The sequence below is a fragment of the Hemitrygon akajei genome, chromosome 30, assembly GCF_048418815.1.
Source record: "Hemitrygon akajei chromosome 30, sHemAka1.3, whole genome shotgun sequence".
Classification (NCBI taxonomy): Eukaryota; Metazoa; Chordata; class Chondrichthyes; order Myliobatiformes; family Dasyatidae; genus Hemitrygon; species Hemitrygon akajei.
In genome coordinates, this window is record NC_133153.1 from 42,038,387 (window position 1) to 42,065,239 (window position 26,853).

General features: G+C 41.5%; 1 protein-coding gene across 5 annotated transcripts in view; it reads left to right on the top strand.

Moving 5' to 3' along the window:
* ankrd34c (ankyrin repeat domain 34C) overlaps window positions 1–26,853 on the top strand; it is a 35,018-nt gene that overhangs the window by 4,826 nt on the left and 3,339 nt on the right. For 2 of the 5 annotated variants that reach the window (XM_073032707.1, XM_073032702.1), the window contains exon 2: window positions 4,095–14,486. In XM_073032707.1, coding sequence (XP_072888808.1) covers window positions 4,141–5,751 — 1,611 coding nt within the window. In that variant the 5' untranslated portion in view covers window positions 4,095–4,140 and the 3' untranslated portion in view covers window positions 5,752–14,486. Of the gene's footprint in view, window positions 1–4,094; window positions 14,487–19,601; window positions 19,740–26,853 lie in introns of those variants that run through there. The other 3 variants (XM_073032703.1, XM_073032705.1, XM_073032706.1) reach the window with 2 other exon arrangements.

Genomic DNA, 26,853 nt, shown 5'->3' on the forward strand with positions numbered 1-26,853 from the left:
TTCACAAGACCATAAAGCACAGGAACCGTATAAAGGTCATTCAGCCCATCAAGTCTGCTCCCCACCTCAGGTGTTGTTTGTATGGAGGTTGCACATTCTCCCTGTGACCATGTCAGTTTGTCCTCAGTGCTCATCAGCTCAATCTTCACCTCAGGTGTTGTTTGTATGGAGGTTGCACGTTCTCCCTGTGACCATGTCAGTTTGTCCTCAGTGCTCATCAGCTCAATCTTCACCGCAGGTGTTGTTTGTATGGAGGTTGCACGTTCTCCCCGCGATTCCCTCTACATCTGTTTGTTCTCAGTGCTCATCAGCTCAATCTTCACCTCAGGTGGTGTTTGTATGGAGGTTGCACATTCTCCCTGTGACCATGTCAGTTTGTCCTCAGTGCTCATCAGCTCAATCTTCACCGCAGGTGTTGTTTGTATGGAGGTTGCACGTTCTCCCCGCGATTCCCTCTACATCTGTTTGTTCTCAGTGCTCATCAGCTCAATCTTCACCTCAGGTGTTGTTTGTATGGAGGTTGCACGTTCTCCCTGTGACCATGTCAGTTTGTCCTCAGTGCTCATCAGCTCAATCTTCACCTCAGGTGTTGTTTGTATGGAGGTTGCACGTTCTCCCCGCGATTCCCTCTACATCTGTTTGTTCTCAGTGCTCATCAGCTCAATCTTCACCTCAGGTGGTGTTTGTATGGAGGTTGCACATTCTCCCTGTGACCATGTCAGTTTGTCCTCAGTGCTCATCAGCTCAATCTTCACCTCAGGTGGTGTTTGTATGGAGGTTGCACGTTCTCCCCGCGATTCCCTCTACATCTGTTTGTTCTCAGTGCTCATCAGCTCAATCTTCACCTCAGGTGGTGTTTGTATGGAGGTTGCACATTCTCCCTGTGACCATGTCAGTTTGTCCTCAGTGCTCATCAGCTCAATCTTCACCTCAGGTGTTGTTTATACGGAGGTTGCACATTCTCCCTGCGATTCCCTCTACATCTGTTTGTTCTCACTGCTCTGACTTCCTCTCACATACCAAAGGTAAGTTAATTGGCTCTCTTACCTTACACCTTACTCAAACAATGAAAGGGGAGTAGATAAGCATATGAGAGAAAGCAAGTTGCAGAGTAATAGAACAATACACATGCCCTTCAGCCCAAACAGTCTGTGCTGTCTATGGTGCCCACTTAACCAGTCCCAATTTCCTGTCTTTGGCCCATATCCCCCCAAAACTCTGCCCCTCCATGTACTATCTAAGTGCTTCTTAAATGATACCACTCTACCTGCCTCAACTACTTCCCCTGGCAGCTTGTTTCACTCCCCGTGTAAAAAGGTTGCTCGTCAGGTCCCTTTTAAATCTTTCCCCTCTCACCCTAAATCTATGCCCTCTAGTTTTGGGCTCCCCAACCCTGAGAAAAGACTGTTTCCGTCCACCTTACCTATGTCTCTTACAATTTTATGGATTTCTATAAGGTTACCTCTTATTCTCCTGCATGCTAAGGAATAAAGATGTAGCCTGGCCAACCTTTTCCTATAATCCAGGACCTCTAGTCCTGACTATATCCTTGTAATAATTTTCTGCATTTTTTCCAGTTTAACCACGTCTTCCCTATAACAAGATGATCAAAACTGTACACAATACTCCAAGTGCAGCCTCACCAATGACTTACACATCTGCAACATAGTGTTCCACCTGCTATACTCAGTCCCCTGACTGATGAAGGCCAGTGTGCTAAATGCCTTTTTCACCACCTTGTCTACCTGTGATGCTGCTTTCAATGAACTATCCTCCTAAATCCCTCTGTTACCTAACACTCTCTAGTGCCCCACTATTCACAGTATAGTAAGTAATAATTCTGTTCACAATGTCAGGTAAAGGATATATTAGCTGGAATTTTATTGATTGCATCAGAGAAGGGTGCAGAGGAGGTTTTACCAGGATGCTGCCTGGATTAGAGGTCTTGTCTCATGAGGAAACGCTGTGCAAGTTAGGGTTTTTTTCTTTGGACTAAAGGAAGATGAGAAGTTACTTAATAGAGATGTATAAGATGATAAGAGGCATTGATTGAATGGACAAGAAGAGATTTTTTCCCCCAGGGCTGAAATGGCTAATACAAGGGGCACAATTTTAAGGTGATTGGAAGAAAGTATAGGGTGGTTGTCAAAGGTAGGCTTTTTACACAAAGAGTGGTGGATATGTGTAACACACTATGGGGTGGTGGTACAGAAAGATACATCAGGGGCACTTAAGAGACTCTTAGATAAGCACATAGATAACAGAAAAACGGGAGGGGGGCTATGTAGGAGGGAAGGATTAGATTAATCTTAGAATAGATTATAACATTCTGGGCTGAAGAGCCTGTACTGATCTGTGCTGTAATGTTCCATGTTCTATCTTCCCATTGACATTGCGCCTTTAACTAGCTAATATGTCTAAAGCCGCTACACACCATACTAAGGAGTTATCTGGGACAAGTGGTTTTGTGGCCATCAAAGTGATGGGTTTAAGAAAAGAGTGAGGCAGAGATGGGTTTAAGGAAAGAGTGAGGCAAAGATGCATTTAAGGAAAGATAGAGGAGCAGACAGGGTTAAGGAAAGAGAGAGAGAGATGGGGTTAATGAAAAACCAAGGCAGTGATGTGGTTAAGGAAAGAAAGAGGAGGAGATAGGGTTAAGCAAAGAGAGAGGAGGAGATGGGGTTAAGGAAAGAGAGAGGAGGAGATGGGGTTAAGGAATGATTGAGGTAGCAAAGAGTTTAAGGAAAGAGAGAGGCAGAGATGGGTTTTAGGAAAGAGCAAGGAGGAGATGGGTTTAAGGAAAGAGAGCAGAAGAGATGAGTTTAAGGAAAGAGAGAGGCAGACTGTAGAGGGAAGAATTTGCCAATCTGTGGGGCCAGGCAGCAGTAGGTTTGGCTGCTACTTGGAGAATGGGTCAAGTTTAAGATGATCAAGAGAACTGACTGAAAGGTGTGACTACCTGGAGCAGATTAGAGACAATGAGGAAATCTGAAAGCATAGGAAACTCATGGAGTTGACTAACTGGGTCCATGAACTGTCCCCTTTGAGAAAGAGAGTTCAAAGACTTATGATCATCTGGGAGTAAATTTATTTTGTCTATGTGTCAAATAAAAACACCTTATTTTTAGGCAGTGAACACTAGTTACAGCTTCTCATACAAGAAGAACTTCCTTTCCACGTCCACTTTGTCAAGACTCCTCAAGATCCTCAAAATATATTTCAATCATATCCTTTCACACTTTTCTAAACTCCTGTGGATATAAGCATGACTTGTCTGACTATTCCTCATGAGACACTCATCTGAGAGAATAGATGAGGCATGTTTAAACTTCTTCAGATTACTGTACTAGGATGTCAGCCAACTGTGTATAATTAGCAATGAAACTCCATAAGAACAGAAGTGGGAGTCAGCCTCATATCCCCTCAAGCTGATCCACCACTGAGTAACCTGATCTTTAATTTCTGCCTCCTGCCTGAACCCCAGACCCTAACCCAAGAACCTATCATTTATTTTTATTTTGTTTAGAGATACAGCACGGTACCAGGCCCTTCCATCCCAACAAGCTTGTGCTGCCCAATTACACCCTATTACCCCATACGTACATCTTTTGGATATGGAAGGAAACCCATGTGGTCACAGGGAGAGCGTACAAACTCCTCACAGACAGTGCGGGAATCGAACACAGGTTGCTTACACTGTGATAGTGTTATGCTAACTGCCACCCTGCTGCCCTATAACTCGTCTAATTTGTACCTCTAGGCAGGCAAATGACATCTTTACCAGAGGATATTAAATCTGCAGAATTCATTACCACAGATGGCTGTGGAGGCCAAATCATTGGATATGCTTAAAGCGGAGGTTGATAGGTTTTTGATTATTCAGGGCATTAAATGTTAGAGGGAGAAGGCAGGATAATGGAGTTAAGAGGGAACATAAATCAGCCATGATTGAATGGCGGAGCAGACTCGATGGGCCAAATGGCTTAATTCTGCTCCTGTGTCTCATGGTCTTATACATACATTTTATGTGGAGTGAGGACATTATTCCAACTGGAGAAACATTATTGATTTTTGCCTTTTGTTGTTTAACACAGATACCCAAGTCTATCAGGCTTCCAAAGGATATACAATAATACAGTTATGGATGATGCTACTGAACTACGGACTGATGGGAATTCCCTGCTAAAGGCTGTCTGGTTGGGAAGGTTGAGGTTAACCAGACTTCTGTTAGAAGGTGGAGCATATATCAACGAGAGCAATGAAAGGGGTGAGACTGCCCTCATGGTGGCTTGCATGACCAGGCACATTGACCAGCAGAGTGTGAGCAAAGCCAAGATGGTCAAATATCTGCTGGAAAATCAAGCAGACCCAAACATTCAAGATAAGTCTGGTAAAACAGCACTGATGCATGCCTGCATCGAGAGGGCTGGAGAGGAAGCTGTGTCCCTGCTGCTGACCAATGGAGCTGATCCAAGTTTGGAGGATCATTCGGGGGCTTCAGCGCTGGTTTATGCCATCAACACAGATGACAAAGAGGTCCTTAAATGTCTGCTGAATGCCTGCAAAGCCAAAGGGAAAGAAGTCATAATAATAACTACTGATAAATCTCCTTCTGGTACTAAAACAACAAAGCAGTATCTAAATGTCCCACCATCTCCAGAGTTGGAAGAGAGACATATGCCACTGTGTATGTCCCCATCTGATATTGAGCTCAAGACATCTTTGACTCCATCGCCTACCAGTGAGCAGGAAGATGAGAAATCCTTTAACTTCCAAGTTATCTCACATCAGACTACAAGTTACACCAGCAAACCACACAACGATCTGGGCTCCCCCACCAGAAAAGCCAATCCGAAAAGAATCGGGACACGGCTGCCACAGTTAAAGAGGCTTCAGTCAGAGCCCTGGGGTTTGGTTGCTCCATCTGTCTTAGCAGCTTCTGCTTACCAGGAAGAGAGCAAAAGAGTTAGCCCAGATGAGGAGATCATGCAGGGAATCAATGGGTTGACTCTGCCCAAGCGAACCACATTGTCCAGGACCAACAGCATAGAGAGTAAAGACCCATCTACATTCCCGTTTGTCGGTGACTCGACTTCCAGGACTCCCTCCACATCGGCGCCAGTTTCCCGGAAGCAGTCCTACGAGAAGAATCAAGCTCAGCACCAGCCTTTAGCTCGAAGAAGCACCTTGCCTTCTGAGCAAGACAGTGTCAGCAGCTTTGCTTCAACTGGCCAAGTGAGCTTGCGGGACACTGTCCACCGCAGAAGACTGGGCAACGACCACTATGATTCAGACTCCCAGCTTTATTCAGATTCAGTTACCAATCCATTTGATACAGTAAAAGTCACTTTTGAAAGAAAGAAACACAACACCTCTCCTTTGACCTTGTTGAACAGTTCCCGTGAGTCTTTAGACAGCATCTCCAGCACATCACCTGGATCTGTTCGCCGCAGACCCCCAGGTCTTCTTGAAAGACGAGGTTCTGGAACACTTCTTCTGGATCACATCTCTCACACAAGGCCTGGACATCTGCCCCCACTGAACGTCAATCCCAACCCACCCATCCCTGACATTGGGTGCAACAGCAAGCCTTCATCCCCGCTGACCATGTGCTTGAAGTCCGTGGTTCCCATGGCACCATCTTCACCAAAGCGAAATGACATGAAAGCCAAGAAGAAGCTGGTGAGAAGACATTCGATGCAGGTGGAACAAATGAAGCAGCTGTCTGACTTTGAGGAGCTGAACACTTAGCAACACTATGGTCTTTATTTTATGGATCCTTTTGGAAAAGTAAGATTAATTCCTGTTAAATAAGTTCAGTGTTTTTCTTTAAAGTGATTCAATGCATTGAGCTGGGCTGACTGGTTTAGATTCCTTGATTTTCTGTGGTGACTATAAACCAATCAAACATTGGACCAAATATAGATAAAATTCAAATGTATTGGGGTCATGAAGTTAACTATAAGGGCTTCTCATATATATCATTTGTGACATTCTGTTATAGTGATTACAGAGGACACTGGTCACCTCATTGACATTTGGTGCTGTAGGAAATACAGGATCCTCATCACTTATCACCTGAAAGTGAATGCTAGCCTCCTGTTACAAATCACCTGGAATATTTGCATCAGTAGACAGACAGCTATCTGCCTCATTCTGTTGCTTGAGCCGTCCTTCAATTGACTGCAGGGGAGGCATCTGCCACTTGCCTGATATTTCTTTCATCAACTGCAGGGGCACCATGTCACTTGCTCAACATAATCATAAACTGTGAAAGCTTTGATCTCTTTAGGTACAGCATGGTATAAGGCTCTTTGGTCCAACAAGTCTGTGCTGCCCAATTACACCCATAAGACCAAATAAATGGGCGCCACAGTAGCATAGTGACTAGCACAACGCTGTTACAGATCAGGGCCTCAGAGTTCAGAGTTGAATCCCAGCATCCTCTATTAGGAGTCTGTACACCCTCCCCCGAAAATGTGTGGGTTTTCTCTGGGTGCTCTGGTTTCCTCCCAGTATCCAAACTGGTTAACCAACTGGTTAATATCAGGATCTGAAGCAGGTTTAATCAAATAAGTCATGCAATAAAATAGAAACAAAAAAGTAGTGAGGTCGTGTTCATGGGTTCAAGGTCCATTCAGAAATCAGATGGCAGAGGGGAAGAAGCTGGTCCTGAATCATTGAGTGTTGCTTTCAGGATTCTGTACCTCCTTCCTGATGGTAGCAATGACACGAGGGCATGTCCTGGCTGATAGTGGCCCTTAATGATGCACGCCACCTTTTTAAGGCACAGCTCCTTGAAGATATCCTGGATATTAAGGAGGCTAGTGTCCATGATGGAGCTGACTAATTTTACAATTAATGCTAGTGAGGCCAAAACTAGGAAGATTATACAGTTTAATATGTGGCTAAGAAGTTGGTGTAAGAGGGAGGGCATAAGATTTTTGGATCATTGGGCTCTCTTCCAGGGAAGGTGGGACCTGTACAGAAGGGGCAGTTTGCACCTGAAATGGAGGGTGACTAATATCCTAGCGGGAAGGTTTCTTAACGCTGCACGGTGGGGTTTAAACTAGAATTGCAGGGGGATGGGAACCAGAGTGCCAGAACAATTAGTGGAGAGGTTGTGGAGGCAGGTGTAGGTAAGACCTCAGACAAAGTCAGGAATCGAAAGGTTGAACATGGTGCGACAAAATCGAAAACTCAGGACTGACGGTGTTATATCTGAATGTGTGCAGTAGATGAACTTGCAGCACAGTTGCAGATTGGCAGGTATGATGATGTAGGCATCACTGAATCATGGCTAAAAGAAGATCACAGCTGTGAGTTCAATGTGGAAGGATACACATTGTATTGAAAGGATAGGCAGGAAGACAGAAGAGATGGTGTTGCTCTATTGGTAAAAAATGAATTTCTGGAAGCAATTTGGAAGGCACAGGATATATACATCTCAAAGAAGAAGTATTCTAAAGGAAAGATGACACAACCATGGCTAACAAGAGGCCAAAGCCAACATAAAAGCCAAAAAGAGGGCACATAATAGAGCAAAAATTAGTGCAAAGTTAGAGGTTTGGGCATCTTTTAAAAGCCAACAGAAGATAACTAAAAAAAATCAATAAGAAGTTAAAGATGGAATATGAAAGTAAGCTAGTCAATAATATTGAAGAGGATACCAAAAGTTTCTTCAGATACATAAAGTGTAAAAGAGAGGTGAGAGTAGAAAAACTGTAAACAATACTGGAGAGGTAGTAATGGGGGCAACAAAATGGTGGATGAACTATTTAAGGCAGAGGTTGATAGATCTTGATTGGTCAGGACATGAAGAGATATGGGGAGAAGACAAGAGATTGGGGCTGAGAGGAAAATTGGATCAGCCATGATGAAATGGCAGAGCAGATTCAATGAGCCAAATGGCCTAATTCTGCTCCTATATCTTATGGTCTTACAACTCTGTGCAATTTACTTCGATCCTGTAGCACCCCCCCCCCCCCCACCCCACCATTACAGACTGTGCTGCAGCCAGTTAGAATTCTCTGCTCAGAGCATGTGTTGAAATTTGTGACTGTTTTTGGTGACATACTAAATCTCCTCAAATTCCTAATGAAATATAGCTGCTGTTGTGCCTTCTCTATAACTGCATCGACATGTTGGGTCCAGGTTATGTCATCAAAGATATTGACACCAAGGAAATTGAAATTGCTCACTCTCTCCACTTATGATCCCTCTATGAGGAGTGGTGCATTTTCCTTCGTCTTACACTTTCTAAGGTCCACAATCAGTTCTTTAGTCTTACTGAGGTTGACTGCAGGGTTGTTGGTTATTGGTTATTGTAAATTGCCCCATGATTAGGTAAGGGTTAAATTGGGAGTTGTCAGGGTGCTGCGTAGCATGGCTTGAAGGGCCATTCAAGCCATGGAGCTATTCCACACTGCATTTCTAAATAAAGAAAATCCAAACAACTTTGGAATGTGGGACGAAACTGGAGCACCCAGAGGAAACCCACATGATCACAGGGAGAACGTACAAACAGCAGCAAGAATTGAACCTGGGACACTGGCACTATAATAGTGTTACGCTAACCACTACACTACCATGATGTATCTATGAAATAAAAGATTAATGAGGGTAAACATGGAACCCTTATAGTACATTAAGAACATGGCAGAGAAATTTAAGAAAAACTTTGTCCATTTTTCCATGAACATAGATACAAACAAAAATGGTGCAAAGGTTGGCGAAGCAATGGCCCATTGTGAATAAGATGGTATAGAATAAACTGGTTCCTAGTCTGTTTTAGGAAGAGAGATTGAGTAAGCTAGGCATCTGTTCTCTACAATCTGAAAGAAGGGTGGGTGATCATATTGAAACTTACAGAATTCTTTGATGACTCAACAGCAACAACACTGGCAGGTTGTTTTCTTAGGTTAAGGAATCTCAAACTAGGGGTCACATTCTCTAAGTAAGAATTTATTTTTCAACATAGGAAAGTTAGTGAGAGAAATGCAAACATCTTTTAGAGTAAGGGAAAAGAGGTAGCAGCTAACAAATTCAAAAGTCATCAAAAATTCATTACATCTAATCTCCCTACGGTAATCAAACAGATATATTGTCTTAGAACAAAGAAAGGTACAGACAGGAACAGGCCCACCGGCTCACAATGTTGCACCAAACCAATTAAATTGGTCATCAAATGGCCAACTAAACTATTCTCTTCTGCCTGTATCTCATATCCTTTCATTCTTCTCCTATTTGTACTGATCTAAACATCTCTTAAAAGTCTCTAATGTTTCTGCCTCTATCACCACCCCAGATACCCACCAGTCTGTGTAAAAGTATTTGCCCTCACAGCTCCTTTGAAATTACCTCCTCAATTTAAATGCATGCCCTCAGGTATCTAAGAAGGCTTTTTGTTGATTCACAGCAGGAGGCCATTTAAGAGATTTGGTTTGGAAACTGACAAGGCAATCTCTTTTATTGACACTTGTAACATGCTTTATCATTCAATGTCACATCCACCATTAAGGTCACCAAATCTAGCCTCTGGATGTGGGACATTCTGGTTCTGTACCATTGTAACTACTGTGAGGAAGAAAATAAATAAATATTCATGCTCATCGACTTGCTTTGAAATTGTTCATTTCTGACTAAGGAATCAGCTTACAACAAATTTTCAGGAACAGAACTCTTACATAACCCAGAGGCTACCTGTACTGGGGCAGCGGTCTCCTAGTCAAAGCCACATCGGGGATCCCCAGGTAAAAGATTTCCTGATTTATGGAAATCTGCCTTTACACAAATTTTCCTATACAATTTTCAAGGTAGTAAGAAAGATAAAATATTTTGTGATACTCATTAAAGATTGGATACAGCATACAATATATTCTATTAGTTTAATTATAGGTAGTGTCAGGGTAAATATCCAATGAAATGGAAGAATTATACCAAGTGTATGTAGAGAGATACAATTTGGGTTGATACAGAAAATGAAGGTGGAGAAATCAGGTTATGGACTGTTCTCAGGAATGGAAACATTACATAACTTAGGGATTGCCTATATTTACAACTGAATTGAACTAGTAACTTTCAGGCATCAGAATGATTTCCCAACACTATGCATTGATATCAAGCCCAAAAGTTTTCCTCCTGTCTACAGTCAAGCTGCAAGATACCAGCAGCTGGGAAAATAATTTTTAAAAACTTATTTTAAAATTAGTGTTCACACCACACTCTGGTAGTGCCAAATTTGCTCACTGAAATCCATTGAAATGCCCATTCCTTGCTGACACAGTCACAATGAAGCACACATAAGATGCTGGAGGAACTCAGCAGGTTAGGCAGCATCTATGGAAATGAGCAAATAGTTGATGCTTCAGGCCGAGACCCTTCATCCACAGTGATATGGTTTTGGATTCAGAATGGTGTCAAGCCCTCCCATATTCATGTGTTTATTGTACGTTTTATTGCAATGAAGGTAGAAATGGCATTCATTGTTTTAAAAGAAGAGTTAGATAGATAGATAGATAGATAGATAGATAGATAGATAGATAGATACTTTATTCATCCCCATGGGGAAATTCAACATTTTTTCCAATGTCCCATACACTTGTTGTAGCAAAAACTCATTACATACAATACTTAACTCAGTAATAATATGATATGCATCTAAATCACTAACTCAAAAAGCATTAATAATAGCTTTAAAAAAAAAGTTCTTAAATCCTGGCAGTTGAATTGTAAAGCCTAATGGCATTGGGGAGTATTGACCTCTTCATCCTGTCTGAGGAGCATTGCATCGACAGTAACCTGTCGCTGAAACTGCTTCTCTGTCTCTGGATGGTGCTATGTAGAGGATGTTCAGGGTTTTCCATAATTGACCGTAGCCTACTCAGCGCCCTTCGCTCAGCTACCGATGTTAAACTCTCCAGTACTTTGCCCACGACAGAGCCCGCCTTCCTTATCAGCTTATTAAGACGTGAGGCGTCCTTCTTCTTAATGCTTCCTCCCCAACACGCCACCACAAAGAAGAGGGCGCTCTCAACTCTGTGGATTAATCCTTATTGTGAATCAGTGTCTCCTTAAATGTGATGTACTGAGAAATATAGATTCATTTTAATAATCTAACTTCATATGTTGTAAATTTCAAATATATGTATTTTCCTCCAGGCTAGTTTTAGATATTATGCTGCATCTAGGGATTCATATAAGCCTGCCTTCAGCTGAAAAGTCAGATTGTATTAAAAGGAAGAGGAAATAACAGAAAATAAATGCAGTGCCTTGGTCTGTCTTGCATGGTTGACAGAATAAGAGCATTATGGTGAATTCAGTAGATACAAAGGATAGGTATGTATGCAATATTTCCAATTTCAGAAAGACATGGCTGATTGCAAGCTCCACAAGCCCCTACTTCTGCAAAGACTATTATTCTGATCCAATTCTGCACTGTTCTTGTTGGCTTCTTATCTGCTTTTGCAGGTATTCTTTGATCATGTCCTTACTTGACGATGGTTGTTCTTACTGATGATCTTTAGCAGAGATGAAAATACTCTGTAATAACGTGTAGATTGTGAATGCAGGCAAGTATTAACATGGTTTTGGCTGCCAGTCAGTACTTTGAATATCTATGTCAAAGGCAATCATTAATTTAATGTAAAAATAACATTGTTACTAAGTCCCAATTACAAACTTACAGAACTAAGATAAGTGCCTGGTTCTCAAGCCTGCTCAGTCATTTAATAAGATAATGACACATTTGATTGCACCTTCAACTCTGCATTTTCATCGAGCTGTGGTAACTTTCCACATCCTACCCAGACTTTATCAAGAATCTATCTACCTCTGGCTTAAAAATATTTAAAGACGCTGCTTCCACCAACCTGTGAAGGACAGAGTTCCAAAGACTCATGGCCTTCTGCAGGGAAATAAATTGTGTCACCTCTATCATAAATGGGAATCTCCTCTTAACCCCTGTAAGAGGAAACATTCTCTCCATATCCATTTTGTCAAAGGTCCTCAGGATCTTATGTGTGTCAAGTACCCTCTCACTCCATTGAACTCCTGAGAATCTCAGCTAGCCTGGTGAACATTTCATTGTCAGGTAACCCACCCACCTTCTCTGAAATAAGGAGACTGATACTATGGGCAATATTCCAGATATGATTTTGATGATATAGACATTCAGAAACCTGCCTTCCCTATTTTATCTTTAATTCCCCAAGCAATAAACAACAATTACCAGGAATATCTGCACACTAACTTTTTGCAAAAGATGTTACAGAGCTTAGGACGTCCTAAAGCTCTCAGTAGCCAATGAAGTTGTTCTGAACTATAGACACTGTTGTAAATGAAGGAAACAGGTCAGCCTGTTGTACACAGAACACTTCCATTAAAATAAAACAATATTGCCTTTTAAGTGACATTTGTTGATAGATAATGTTGGCTCAGGGAAAGGAGCATATACCTTAATCTTCTTTAAAATAGTACCACAGGATTCATCTGACAGGTTTCATTTTAATGTCTAATCAGAAAGATAGATATAGGCAGAGGTGAAGTAAGGAGCAACAATTCTCCTCTGGACCTATACATCACTTTAGAAATCACAAGTACGATGATAAAAATCAAACATGTATCAAGAATTATTGTTTTTTTATACTGTGAATGTCACTGTTCCTGCAGATCATCTTTATCATAGGCATCTTACCTGCTGAATTCTAACCTCCCCCCCCCCCCACCCCTTCCTCATGTAGCCTCTGGATGGCACAGTAGCATAGTGGTTAGCACAACCTGGGTTCATTTCCCACCGCTGCCTGTAAGGAGTTCGTACGTTCTCCCCGTGACTGTGTGGGTTTCCTTCGGGTGCTCCGGTTTCCTCCCACAGTCCAAAGTACTGGTTGTGAATTGTCCCGTGATTAGGCTAGGATCAAATCAGAGGGTTGCTGGGCGGTGTGGCTCGAAGGGCAGGAAGGGCCTATTCCACGCTGTATCTCAATAAATAAACATAATAGGGTTGATCTTGCTGGGTTGGCATTTAAGAATACCAAGACTAATGTGCATTACTGGAGGTGGGCAGTTCATCAAAGTGTGGTTAAAGAAAAGACAGCACTTTGCTTTGTTCTAATGAATCAATTACTCTGTTAAATGTTGCAATGTCTTAAGCTCATGAAAAATTAAAGTTCAAGTAAACATAATTTACATGGAGCATAATTATACAATATAAACTAGTGTTGTAGTAGTATGGGTCTTTCAAAGTATGCTTTGTGAGTATATTTAAATTACGTAAGCTCTGTATAATTGAGAAAATATATACAAGTAAATATTTTTTGTCTACCTATGGAAAAATGTGACTCAATTAGAAGACTGGAATAATAATTGAACTTAGCAGTTTGCAGATTCAAAGTACCGGTACATCAAGATGTGTGTGCTTTCTCTGTTTAAAGTTTTTGTCAGAGGCAAGATTCACTCAAACCTAAGCTTTCATTCTGCAATATGTTAAATTAGCAAGAACATGAGGACAGACAAGCTTCTCATGGAAGCCTTGCAGGTTAACTTTGTTTGCATTGTGTAAATAACATGATCTGTATTTTCTTAATATTGTATATTTAATATCTGTAAATAAGGAAGTTTCCCTAGATGGAATCTGCTAATGGTGACCTGCACTGACAAGATGGGGAGTTCTTGCAAGGTTTGCAAACTATTCTAAATGTAAATTTTCACAATATAGCCAGTGTTTATTTAGAGAATGCAAGCAGAGTATTACAATAATTTGTGTAAAGAGTATTTTCATAAAATAAATGAGTGTTATATTATGTGCATTATATAATATTGCATTAAAGCAAAGCAGGTAATCTTTCAAAAGTCAGAAAGAACAAATCTTACCTCTGGTGTACTAGAGAACTCAGAAACTTTAACAGGTATGCATTACATTTAGGGCAAAATTCCTTCAATACCAGAAGCACCCAATATCCTCTGTACAACAGATAAACTGCCTCCCTTTGATAAAACCTTGTAATTTATTTATGAACTCGATATCTGATTGAGCTGAGATGAACCCCTCAATTACAGGTTAAAGCAGGGTATATCGCTGAGATGCAAAGGGACTTGGGAGTCCTCATGCAGCATTCCCTAAAGGCTAACTTGCAGGTTAAGTCAGTGGTGAGGAAGGCAAATGCAACATTGGCATTCATTTTGAGAGGACTAGAATATAAAAGCAAGGATGCAATGTTGAGGCTTTATAAGGCACTGGGAGTATTGTGAGCAGTTTCGGGCCCCTTATCTAAGAAAGGATGTACTGACATTGGAAAGGGTTCAAAGGAGGTTCACAAAAATGGTAATCAGATTGAAAGGCTTATCATATGAGGAACGTTTGTTGGCTCTGGGCCTGTACTCACTGGAATTCAGAACAATGAGGGGGGATTTCCCCATTGAAACCTATCGAATGGTGAAAGGCCTTGATAGAGAGAATGTGGAGAAGATGGGGAAGTCAGGACCAGAGAACACAGCCTCAGAATAGAGGGATGACCATTTAGAACAGAGATGAGGAGGAGTTTCTTTAGCCTTGGGTTAAAGAGAGTTGTGAATCTGTGGAATTCATTGTCACAGGCAGGTCCGGAGACCAAAACTTTGGATATATTTAAGGCAGAGGTTGATAGATTCGTGATTAGTCAGGGCAGGAAGGGATATAGGGAAATGGCAGGAGATTGGGGTCTGAGAGGGAAGTGGATCAGCTATGATGAAATGGTGGAGTAGACTTGATGGACCAAGTGGCCTAATTCTGCTCCTAAATCTTATAGTCTTAAGGGGATTAACTACAAAAAGGATTTAAGGGATATTGAGAAGTACAATACCAGTGACAAGAGAAGGAAATTCATGAAACTAAGACTGTAGCTTATCCCACACAATTTCATTTGGAGGAGGTGGTGGAGCATGGGGAAGAGTTGGATGAAGGAGTTCAGATCATGTCTGGGAGAACAGAACCTAACCCCATTCTCATACGCATCTGAATTCAAATCATCTGGTGTTTTTGTAAACTGTGTCAGTATCCTCTCAAGCTTGAGTACTATAGAAAGACAATATATTCACTATTTTACCATGTGTACAAGATGATTTGATGAATACTGCTTGTAGTGGACAGGAAGCAATATTATTGAATAAATCCACAATTCTACAGATTTAAACTCACTGATAATCGACAGAAAATAAATTTCACTTTATAATGAAGAGTTCAGTTTTCATTAAAATATCCATGCATTAAAGATCTTTAAATAAAGCTTCTAATCAATAATTTAGTAATTAAGTAATCAAGAAATCATAGTGTCTTATATCTGCAAATGCAAGGTCTAAAAAATGCCACTGCAGAAGCTGAAGTTGTAAAACATTGGTGAGGCCTAATATGGGGTATTGTGTGCAACTCTAGGAATTTACCTATAGGAAAGATATCAATAAGATTGAAACAGTACATAGAAAATTTACAAGTATATTGTCAGGATTTGAGGACCTTGAAGATTGAAAAGGTTGGGAACTTATTCTCTGGAATGTAGGAGAATGAGAGAAGATGTGATAGGGGTGTACGGAATTATGAAGGATGTAGACAGGGTAAATGCAGGCAAGATTTTTCTACAGGTTGGGTGAGACTAGAACTAGAGATCACAGGTTAAGGATGAGAGATGAAAAATTTAAGGGGAACATGAGGGGGAGCCACTTCACTCAGAGGGTGGTGAGAGTATGAAACCAGCTGCCAGCATAAGTGATGGGTGCAAGTTCAATTTCAACATTGAAGAGAAATTTGGATGTACAGTACATCAATCGGAGAGGTATGGAGGCTATGGTCCGGGTGTAGGTTGTGGGACTAGGTAGAATAATAGTTCAGCATGAACTAGATGTCCCAAAGGCCTGTTTCTGTGCTGTAATACTCCATGATTCTATGACAAGTCCTGAGCTCGAGGTTAAACTCCAGCTTCCTCCTGCAGAAAAGCAGATTCAGAGAGAATCTGAAAATGGTGTCACAGCTGTCAACTGAATAGCCAGGTACAACAAATCAGTGTTTGACTAACTGCATCGCCACCAAGGTGCCTTCAAAATTAAGTGGTTAGGTTTTAAAAGCCCCCAGGAAGAATATATCTGTCCTGAATGAGTGACAACCTGTCTGCTCTCCAATCATAATGACCAGCTTGCAGAGTGGAGCCATCATTCTCAGCCTAACAGCTGAGACACAAGGGACCACAAAAACGCAACAAATTTCTGGAGGAGCTCAGTGGGTCACACATCTTCTGTAGCAGCAAGGAGAAATTAGTGCTGCAAGTTCACCAACCCCTTAGTTCCACAGATTTTTTTAGCAATTTCTTTTTATTTTGTTTAAGAGTAAGAGCAGTCATATTACTTCTGACGGGGGAATCCCCTGCACCATCCTATACACATGAACCAAATATAATACCTATGTGCAACACACAGAAAATGTTGGAGGAACTCAGCCAGTCAGGCAGCATCTATGGAGGAAAATAAACAATCAATGCTACTTACTTCATCCCAACTTCTCCCTTACCTGGTCTCACCTGTCACCTGCCAGCTTGTACTCCTCCCCTCCCCCCCCACCTACGTATCCTGGCTTCTGCCCCCTTCCTTTCCAGTCCTGATGAAGGGTCTCAGCCCAAAACGTCAACTGTTTATTCCTCTCCATAGATGCTGCCTGGCCTGCTGAGTTCCTCCAGCATTTTGTGTGTGTTACTCTGGATTTCCAGCATCTGCAGAATCTCTTGTGTTCATAATAGCTACAGTATGCCATCAGCAACAGGGGTTTTAGCACTGACCAGGTAGAACTTATTCTTTTAAAAACCTTCAAGTACTGATTAGCTTCTTGTGGAGTTACATATAGGAAGTCAAGAATTAATTTAGTCTTGGGACAAAAAAAGACTTTGAAGATAAAGTTACTTGTCTAGAATACCATTCACTGCTTCCAGACAAGTAAATATGTCCCACAGCATAACAAGAACACTTAAGCAGCCAGAATTTACACAAGCTGGAAAAATGAAATGAGTTTGGGTGAGATTAAAACTGAAGGTCCTTGGTTAAGGGTGAAAGGTGAAATGTTTAAGGGGAACATGAGGGGAACTTCTTCACTCAGAGGGTGGTGAGAGTGTGGAACAAGCTGCCAGTGAAGTGGTGGATGCGGATTTGATTTCAACGTTTAAGATAAGTTTAGATAAGTACATGGATGGGAGGGTAATGGAGGGCTGTAGTCTCAGCGCAGGTTGATCGGACTAGGCAGAAAATAGTTTGGCATGGACTAGAAGGGCTGAAAGGCCTGTTTCTATGCTTTAGTGCTCTGTGACTCTAAAAACTGCTCAAACACTCATTGTCTGTGGAAAAAGAAAAAGAGTCAATATTTCAACATTGATGACCATTAATAAAACGAGGAGAAATTAGATATCAAATGTGTTTTAGGTTGTAGAGTGAAAGTGGGGTGAAGGAAACAAAGGGAATGTCTGTAACATGGTGGCCATTCATTAAGGAATGAGATAAAACCATAAGACGTAGGAGCAGAATTAGGCCATTCAGCCCATCAAGTCTGCTGCACTGTTCCATCATGGCTGGTCCCAGATCCCACTCAACCCAGTACACCTGTCCTCTCATCATATGTCCTAACCAATCAGAAGATATTGCTGTTGTAGTGAGTTTTGGTCAATACTTCATCAAAAACTAGGAAACCAGAAACCAGAAACCATTGAAGATGAACTGGGTAAAGGAAACAAACAGAAATCCTAAATGAGAGAAGCACAGAGCATTGTCAGTATGGGCATTTGTGGAAGGGAAGTGGCAGCAAATTCAACAACACTGGAGAAGCGATAAAACACTAGATACTAAAATGGGAGGGAGATCTGAAATTAAAAGAGAAAACATGAGATATACTCAACAGGTCAGGCAGAATCTGTGGAGAGAGAAACAATGTTGATGATCTTTCATCAAAATTGGTAAAGTTAGAAATTAAGGAAATACAACCATGAATTACAAAATCTAATAAAAACAATGAGACAAAGAGTGATATAATTGCTAGAGATTTAAGTTTAAGTGTACATAACAGCTACAACACTGGAAAATGCCATTCTGAAGTCAGTTACTGTTATCTAAATAAACACTAATACCATTTGCACAATGGATGTTCCCAATGGAAGTAATGAGAGGTTTAGTATTGGTTATGAGATCAGTATTGGTCAGTGACGTCCACAATAAAGTGTTCAAATCTCAGGAGTGGAACTTGACCCGAACCGTTCTGACTCAAGAACAAGTCAGTGTTCATATGATTGGAGGGTAATTGTGGCTAGAGGGTACATTATAACTCAATAATGAAACAGATTACAAGATGATGTCTCATTTTTCTCCTGTATTCATAATGGCAAGGTAAGTCAAGTGGAAATTATGAGTAGCTGTGACATGACAGTAGGTTATCTATCAATACAGCATCACTGTATAGTCACGTGAAAACATTTTATGCACATTATTCATTCTACGGAGACAGTCTTTGTACATCTGGTGAAGCTCAGCATACATTGAGGAGTATATTCTTGCACTTCAGAACATGTGCTTGAGGAACACGTCAGATTAAGCTCATTATAACAAGCAATACTTCACGTTAAACTGAAAGAATTTAATCCCTGTAATATTTTTCACAATTTCAAGAAATGCTTAAAGCATTGTTACACCAGACAGATTACTTGCAAAGCTTAGTCACTACAGCAACTAACTCTCAGGAAATTGTTACTGATGATAACTAGATTGACTGATTTTATTGCTGTTAGCTGAGGGGTAAATACAGACTAAGACACAGGGAAAATTTCCCCTGTTCACTTTAAATACAGCTGTTGAACCTTTCAGAAAGGGCCTGGTTTAATTTTTTGCCCACATACCCACAATACTTGAAACATAGTGGTACAGCACTCATCTGTACTGGACTGCAGCATCGCTTTGTAATTCATGGGCAAGTCTGCTGAGGCAAAGACAAGATTGGGACCTGCTAAATCAAAATAGATAAATGGATGGGAGGGGAACAACAGAAGTCAAGGAGAGGTGAAAGTTGGCAACCACTTCTCTATCAACTGTTTTACCAGCGAGTGCATTCACAATACATTTGAATAATAGGATATGCCAAGTCACGAATTCCATAAGACCATAAGGCAGAGGAGCAGAATTAGACAATTTGACCCATTGAGACTGCTCTGTAATTCCATCTTGACTGATTTATTATCTCTCTCCTAATTTCTCCCTGTAACCTTTAATGCCCTTATTAATCAAAAACCTATCAATCTCCACTTTAAACATACCCAATGACTTGGTCTCCACAGCTGCCTGTGGCAATGAATTCCACAGATTCACCACCCTCTGACTAGAGAAAACCAGGAGTGTCTGAACACAATCACTGAAAGTTGAATGGCAGATCAAGCTCCACAAGCTGATGGTTCAATGCTCTTAATTCCTTTTTGCTGATCTGAGGCCTGTTGATTGTTTTGTCTAAATTCACATGGTATTAATGTCCTTTCCATTTGGATCCAATCTCTACTGAAACAGAAGCTTCCAATATTGTCCAGCCATTAAGCAACCATGTTGATTTCTCCTTCCAGAAAAAGGTTTCCGTCTTCTTCTATCCCCCACTCTGGCCTCTCACCTCTTCTCACCTGCCTATCACCTCCCCCTGGGTCCCCTCCTCCGTCATGGGCCAGGTGAGTTGGACTCCGTAGTGTATGTGATGTAGGCCAGGCGAATTGGACTCTGTAGTGTATGTGATGTGGGCCAGGTGAATTGGACTCTGTTGTCATGGTCTGGTCTGTGAAATCCACATTCTGGTTCATGGTCTGGTTCATCAATCCTTATTCCGGGTTTTTCTGTTTTCCCTTGTTCCATTGGGTGCCTTAATTGAGGCACCTGATTCTCGTTTTGGGCTGGCACCTCTGCAAACCAAGAATTCCCTGCTGGACTGTTCTCTTCCTCTCCCTTCTGAATCCCTGACAGTTACCTTGCCTGCTACCTTTGTCAAGTGTCCATGGTGGTCATCCTGGCCCCGAGCCCTAGAGCCTAACCCAGCCAAGTCCAAGAGCTGAGCCAAATCTAGTTCAACAGCCTTGCCCAGCCCTGTGCTGGAGTTCCCTCGTCTAGTCCAAATCAAGGCTTTGTGTACTTACCCTGTCCATGTGCCTCATCCTGTGCAGGAGTTCTATGTCCAGTCCTGTAGCCACGTCTTGTCCTCACCTAGATCTGGGGTCTGAGCCCGAGTCAGGACCCAGGTTCTGGGTCCCTGTCCAGTCTCTGGCTCGGAGTCCTAGCCCAGGCTCCTAGTTCCAAGTTCCTTGTCTAGTCCTGCTTACCTAGTCCTAGCCCTGGCCTTGTCTTGTCCAGGGCCTGTGTCCATGTCCAGTGTTGTTTCTTCCTGACTCCTCTTGTTTTCTTGATAAACCTTGTCCTGTTCCTAGTACTTCAGTGTCTCTGTCTTGCACTTGGGTCTGCTCCCAACACACCCTTATGACATCTGTAGTGTATGTGATGTGGGCCAGGTGAATTGGACTCTGTAGTGTATGTGATGTGGGCCCGGTGAATTGGACTCTGTAGTGTATGTTTGGTGGGCCAGGTGAATTGGACTCTGTGATGATGTGTTTCTGGTGTCAGGTTGCTCCTATTTTTGTTGCTGTTTTGTGTGATTTTGATCGGGGCAGACTGGCTCTGAGGCCTGCAGATAACAAACAACACAGCGCTAGATTGAATTGCGCTGAATATTCCTGGACTCTTTCGATGACTTTGTGGTTTGGTGTTTTATATTCTGTTTTTTGCTTGTTTTTTTTATGCTGTTTGTCTGATTTTTTTTGTGCATTTGGGGTTTGATGGGGGTCTGATTTCTTTGAATGGGTTCCATGGTTTTCTTCGTTTCGTGGCTGTCTTTGGGAAACTGAATCGGAGTGTTGTATACAGCATACACCATACACACTTTGATAATAAACATACTTTGAATCTGGTATCTTTTTCCTATGGACTACTCCCCTTTCCTATCAGACTCCTTCCTCGCCAGCCTTTTACCATCCCACCCACCTGACTTTGCCTATCACATTCTAGCTAGCCTCCTTTCTCTTCTCTTCCCCCCTCCCCCTTTACTCTGGTGTCTTCCCCCTTCCTTTCCACTCCCGGAGAAAGGTCTTGGCCCGAAACATTGACAGATTATTCACTTCCATAGGTGCTGCCTGACCTGCTGAGTTCCTCCAGCATTTTGTGGCTGTTGTATCCAATAGACACTTGCCTGAGTATAATGCAATGCAATTTTGATGATTAGCAAGTGAAATACTACAAGCAGAATGGTAATAAACTTCTACAGAGGTAGTGTTGAAAGTCTCTTGACTGGTTGTATCAAGGTCTGGTACAGCAATTCAAATGTGCTGAAATTAGAATTGGTTTATTATTGTCACGTACTGAGAAACAGTGAAAAGCTGCATCATTGTATCACAGATCAGATCATTACACGATGGAACAGGGTAAAACAGTAACAATGCAGAACAAAGTGTAATAGCCACAGACACTGTGCAGTGCAGGTAAGGAAAAACAGTGCAAGATCATAATAAGGCAGATCATGAGGACAAGAGTCCAACTTGTCATACGAGGGAACTATTTAATAGACTTATAAGAGTGGGGTAGAAGCTTGTGATTTCAGACTTTGTGGCTTTGTGACCAAGTCTGTGGACAAAACGAAGATAGTTTGGGGGGGAGGACAGGGCAGGTAGTGTTGACAAAGCAGAAAGTTTGCAGAAGAACTTGTACAGATTAGGGGAATGGCCAAAGAAGTGGCAGATGGAATACAGTGTAGGAAGTGTATGGTCATGCACTTTGGTGGAAGGAGTAAAAGCATAGGCTATTTCCTAAATAGGGAACAAATTCAGAAATCAGAGGTGCAAAGGGACTAGAACATAAAAGCAAGGATGTAATGCTAAGACTTTGTAAGTCATTGGTCAGACAGCACTTGGAGTATTGTGAGCAGTTTTGGGTCCCATATCTAAGAAAGGATATGCTGGCATTCGAGAGGCTTCAGAAGTTTATGAGAGGAAGAATAAATCAGCCATAATAGAAAGGAGGAGCAGATTTGATGGGCTGAATGGCCTAATTTTGTTCCAATGTCTTATGGTTGTTTGCATCTTCCCAGTGGAAGAGGAAAGAAAAGAGAAAATCAGTCTTTGATTATTAAGGTAGCAAGAAGTGTAGGCAGTCTATGGAGGGGTGGGTAGTTTCTGTGATTTGCTGAGCTATATCTAAACCACTCTGCGGTTACTTGTAGTTACAAGCAGTGCAGTTGCCATACCAAACCATTAAGCATCCAGATAGGATGTTTTCTATGGTGCATTGATAAAAATTGGTAAATATTCATGGAAACATGCTAAATTTCTTTACCTTCCTGAGGAAGTAGAGGGATTGGTGAGCTTTCTTGACTGTGATATTTGCGTGCTTAGGCCACAACAGGCTATTGGTGATGTTCATTCCTAGCAACTTGAAGCTCTCAACCACAGCACTATTGATGTAGACAGGAGCTTGTGCCCCCGGAAGTCAATGACCAGCTCTTTTGTTTTGTTGACATAGAGGGAAAGGTTGTCGGCATGACAACACATCACTAAACTCCCTATCTCCTTCCAGTAACCTAACTCATCATTGCTTGAGGTACAGCCACTGTGGTGATGTCATCTGCAAATGTGCAGATATGTAAGAAGCTGCCAAGAGTAGATAGATAGATAGATAGATAGATAGATACTTTATTCATCCCCATGGGGAAATTCCAACTTTTTTCCAATGTCCCATACACTTGTTGTAGCAAAACTAATTACATACAATACTTAACTCAGTAAAAAAATATGATATGCATCTAAATCACTATCTCAAAAGCATTAATAATAGCTTTTAAAAAGTTCTTAAGTCCTGGCGGTAGAATTGTAAAGCCTAATGGCATTGGGGAGCATTGACCTCTTCATCCTGTCTGAGGAGCATTGCATTGATAGTAACCTGTCGCTGAAACTGCTTCTCTGTCTCTGGATGGTGCTATGTAGAGGATGTTCAGAGTTATCCATAATTGACCGTAGCCTACTCAGCGCCCTTCGCTCAGCTACCGATGTTAAACTCTCCAGTACTTTGCCCACGACAGAGCCCGCCTTCCTTACCAGCTTATTAAGACATGAGGCGTCCCTCTTCTTAATGCTTCCTCCCCAACACGCCACCACAAAGAAGAGGGCGCTCTCCACAACTGACCTATAGAACATCTTCAGCATCTCACCACAGACATTGAATGACGCCAACCTTCTTAGGAAGTACAGTCGCCTCTGTGCCTTCCTGCACAAGGCATCTGTGTTGGCAGTCCAGTCTAGCTTCTCGTCTAACTGTACTCCCAGATACTTGTAGGTCTTAACCTGCTCCACACATTCTCCATTAATGATCACTGGCTCCATATGAGGCCTAGATCTCCTAAAGTCCACCACCATCTCCTTGGTCTTGGTGATATTGAGACGCAGGTAGTTTGAGTTGCACCATATCACAAAGTCCTGTATCAGTTTCCTATACTCCTCCTCCTGTCCATTCCTGACACACCCCACTATGGCCGTGTCATCAGTGAACTTCTGCACATGGCAGGACTCTGAGTTATATTGGAAGTCTGATGTGTACAGGGTGAACAGGACCGGAGAGAGTACGGTTCCCTGCGGCGCCCCTGTGCTGCTGACCACCGTGTCAGACCTACAGTCTCCCAACCGCACATACTGAGGTCTATCTGTCAAGTAGTCCACTATCCAATCCACCATGTGAGAGTCTACTCCCATCTCCGTTAGTTTGTGCCTTAAGATCTTGGGCTGGATGGTGTTAAAGGCACTAGAGAAGTCAAGGAATGTAAGAGTAGCTGACTCTGCTAAAAACATCACATGTACATCCCTCCCTACTGTCGGTAGCATCTACAGGAGGCACTGCTTTAAGACAGTATCCAACATCGAAGGGCTATCTGAGCCATACCACTTTCTCACAGCTACTAACAGGCAGGAGGTGCAGAGTTTGAATTCCTACAGCACCATGTTTTTAAAAAAACAACTACTTCCCTTCAACCAACTGGCATAACCTTAATCTCCAGAGTCCAACATCACTTTGCACCACAATGGACTGTTTTGCTTTGCTTTAGTTGTATTCTTACTTGTAAAATGTTGTATTTCATTTCTGTATGATTTATGTTTTTTATTATGTATGCTGTTTATCTGATGCTATGTGCCTGTGATGCTGCGTTTTTTCATTGCATCTTGTGCATACGTGGACTTGTGCAGATCACAGTAAACTCAACTTTGACTAAGGAGATTGTTCCACTGGAAAGGCAGAATTTTAAGAAAAATTGACAGTCCGACTCAACAACAACTCCAGAGTGGAGACAATCGGTCCTGCACCTGACATCTAGAAAAGAAAGGATACATAAATAGTGGACTACATCCTTCTAACCGTCTGCTGAGGAATGGTTCAGAGCAAGTTAACAAGTAGTTGTGTATATAACATTTTACAAGTATGAACACTGTTTTAGAAAGTTGAACCTTAGAATAAATGTACTTGTAAAGACATCCATAATCACACAGTAATAATTAAAAGATTAATTAAAGTGATGTTTGAGCTATCCATCAGACATTGTGGAGGAGCATCAGTGGAGGTCTCAGTCAATCTCAGAATCAGGTTTAATATAACCAGCATATGTTGTGAAATTTGTTAACTTTGCGGCAGCAACACAATGCAATCCATAATCCAGGGAAAAAACTGTAAAATACAGTAAGTATATATGAATACCAAATAGTTAAATTAAGTAAGTAGTGCAAAAACAGAAATAAAGAAAGCAGTGAGGTAGTGTTCATGGGTTCAATGTCCATTCAGAAATCGGATGGCAGATGGAAAGAAGCTGTTCTTGAATCATTGAGTATGTGCCTTCAGGCTTCTGTATCTCCTTCCTGATGACCAATGAGAAAAGGCATGACCTGGGTGATGGGAGTCCTTAATGATGGATGCCGACTTTTTGAGGCACCACTCCCTGAAGGTGTCTTGGATACTTGGATACTAGTATCACTTGGAGACTAGTGCCCTGTAAATAGAGCTGGCTCATTTACAACTCCCTGCAGTTTACAGTGATACCAGACAGTAATGCAGCCAGTCAAGAATGCTCCGTGGTACATCTTTCAATTAATAAACACAAGAGATTCTGTAGATGCTGGAAATCTCTCAGAACTGATATGATTTTGCAACACACATCTAATTTGTTGATAGCTCATTGGTGAACAGCACATTTGACAGGTAATTCTGTTTGTAGGATGATAAACATTGCCCAAATTAATATCATTAAACTGGATTTCATCCGTCTGTCTTTCAGCTGCTGACCCATAAAAAAAATTACTGTCTTGATGGGAGTAAACTATAAATTATAAAAATTACATTTTTTCAGTTTTGATCCCCTCTATGAAATTGCTGATGCTTTAATTTATTAAATACATTGATTATGTTAATGAGAACAAACTCATTTTTAAAATGCCAGCTCGTAAAACATGAATCGTGAAGAATATCAAAGGGTGAATCATAAAGACATTTGTCGCTCTCTCTAGTCAGTTCCCACAATCAAATATAATTTGCAATGACCAGAGGCAATTTCATATCAATTCAATTACAATAACTCTCAATCTTACTCACAGCAACAGTCAGGCGAAAGTATTAAAACGTGAAAGCTGACTGGGACGAGTCCCACTTCACTAGGTCAAGTACACCTTAACAGGGTAAATTGACGAAAGTCAATAAATTCACAATAAAGTGTTCAAAAGTATTTTGGAGACATTTTCCAGTAAGCAGTAGTGGAACTCATTGAGTCCTAGATTCAACACTTTTACTGGGTTTCATTTTTGGCTGAGTGTATGTCAAGTTCACACAATTACTCAGCTCTTGTCACTATTTTGACTTCAATGATAAAAACAATGCAATCTCTTATGACCTTAAAATTAAATTACATTTTTAACTTGAGAGAAAATTTACTTCAAAGTCTAGATTAGTTTTTGAATTGGAAACACTCAGTAACAAGGCAAGGAGGGTTTAATCTGTGTCCTCTACGTCAGAAGGCTAAGAGATCCCTCCAACGACTTAAGCAAGTGATCTATGATACACTTAGAGGAGTCCTGAGAGTGTCCAGATTGTAGTTATTGCCTGAACTTTCTCTCACTGACATTATCTTTGACTTACATCAATAAGCAGACTATTTAAATATCTTCACAAATTATTTACTTTTAAAATGAGTTTGTTCTCATTAATGTATTTAACTATTTAATAAAACAACAGCAATTTGACAGAGGGATCAAAATGAAATGCTTGTAATTTTTATCATTTATAGTTTACTCCCATCAAGACAGTAAATCTTTCTCATGGGTCGGCAGCTGTAGTAATTATTCTCTCAGATAGGTGAAGTCCTGTTTAAAGATATTAATTTTGGCAATGGTTATCATACTATGGGGGCAGCATAGCAGCGTAGTGCCTAGTGTAAGACTTTGCAGCACCAGCTGTAAGATTGGGGTTCAATTCCTGTCGCTCTCTGTAAGGAGTTTGTATGTTCTCCCCGTGACCGCATGGGTTTCCTCTGCGGTTTCCACCCATGGTCTAAAGGCGTTTGGGTTAGGGTTAGTAAATTGTAGGCGTGCTATCTTGGTGCCAGAAGCATGGTGACACTTCGGGCTCCCCCCCCCACCCCGCCCCCGCAATTAACACTATAAGATATAGGTGCAAAATTAGGCCATTTGGCTCATTGAGTCTGTTCCGCCATTTCATCATGGCTGATCCACTTTTCCTCTCATCCTCAATGCAAACAAG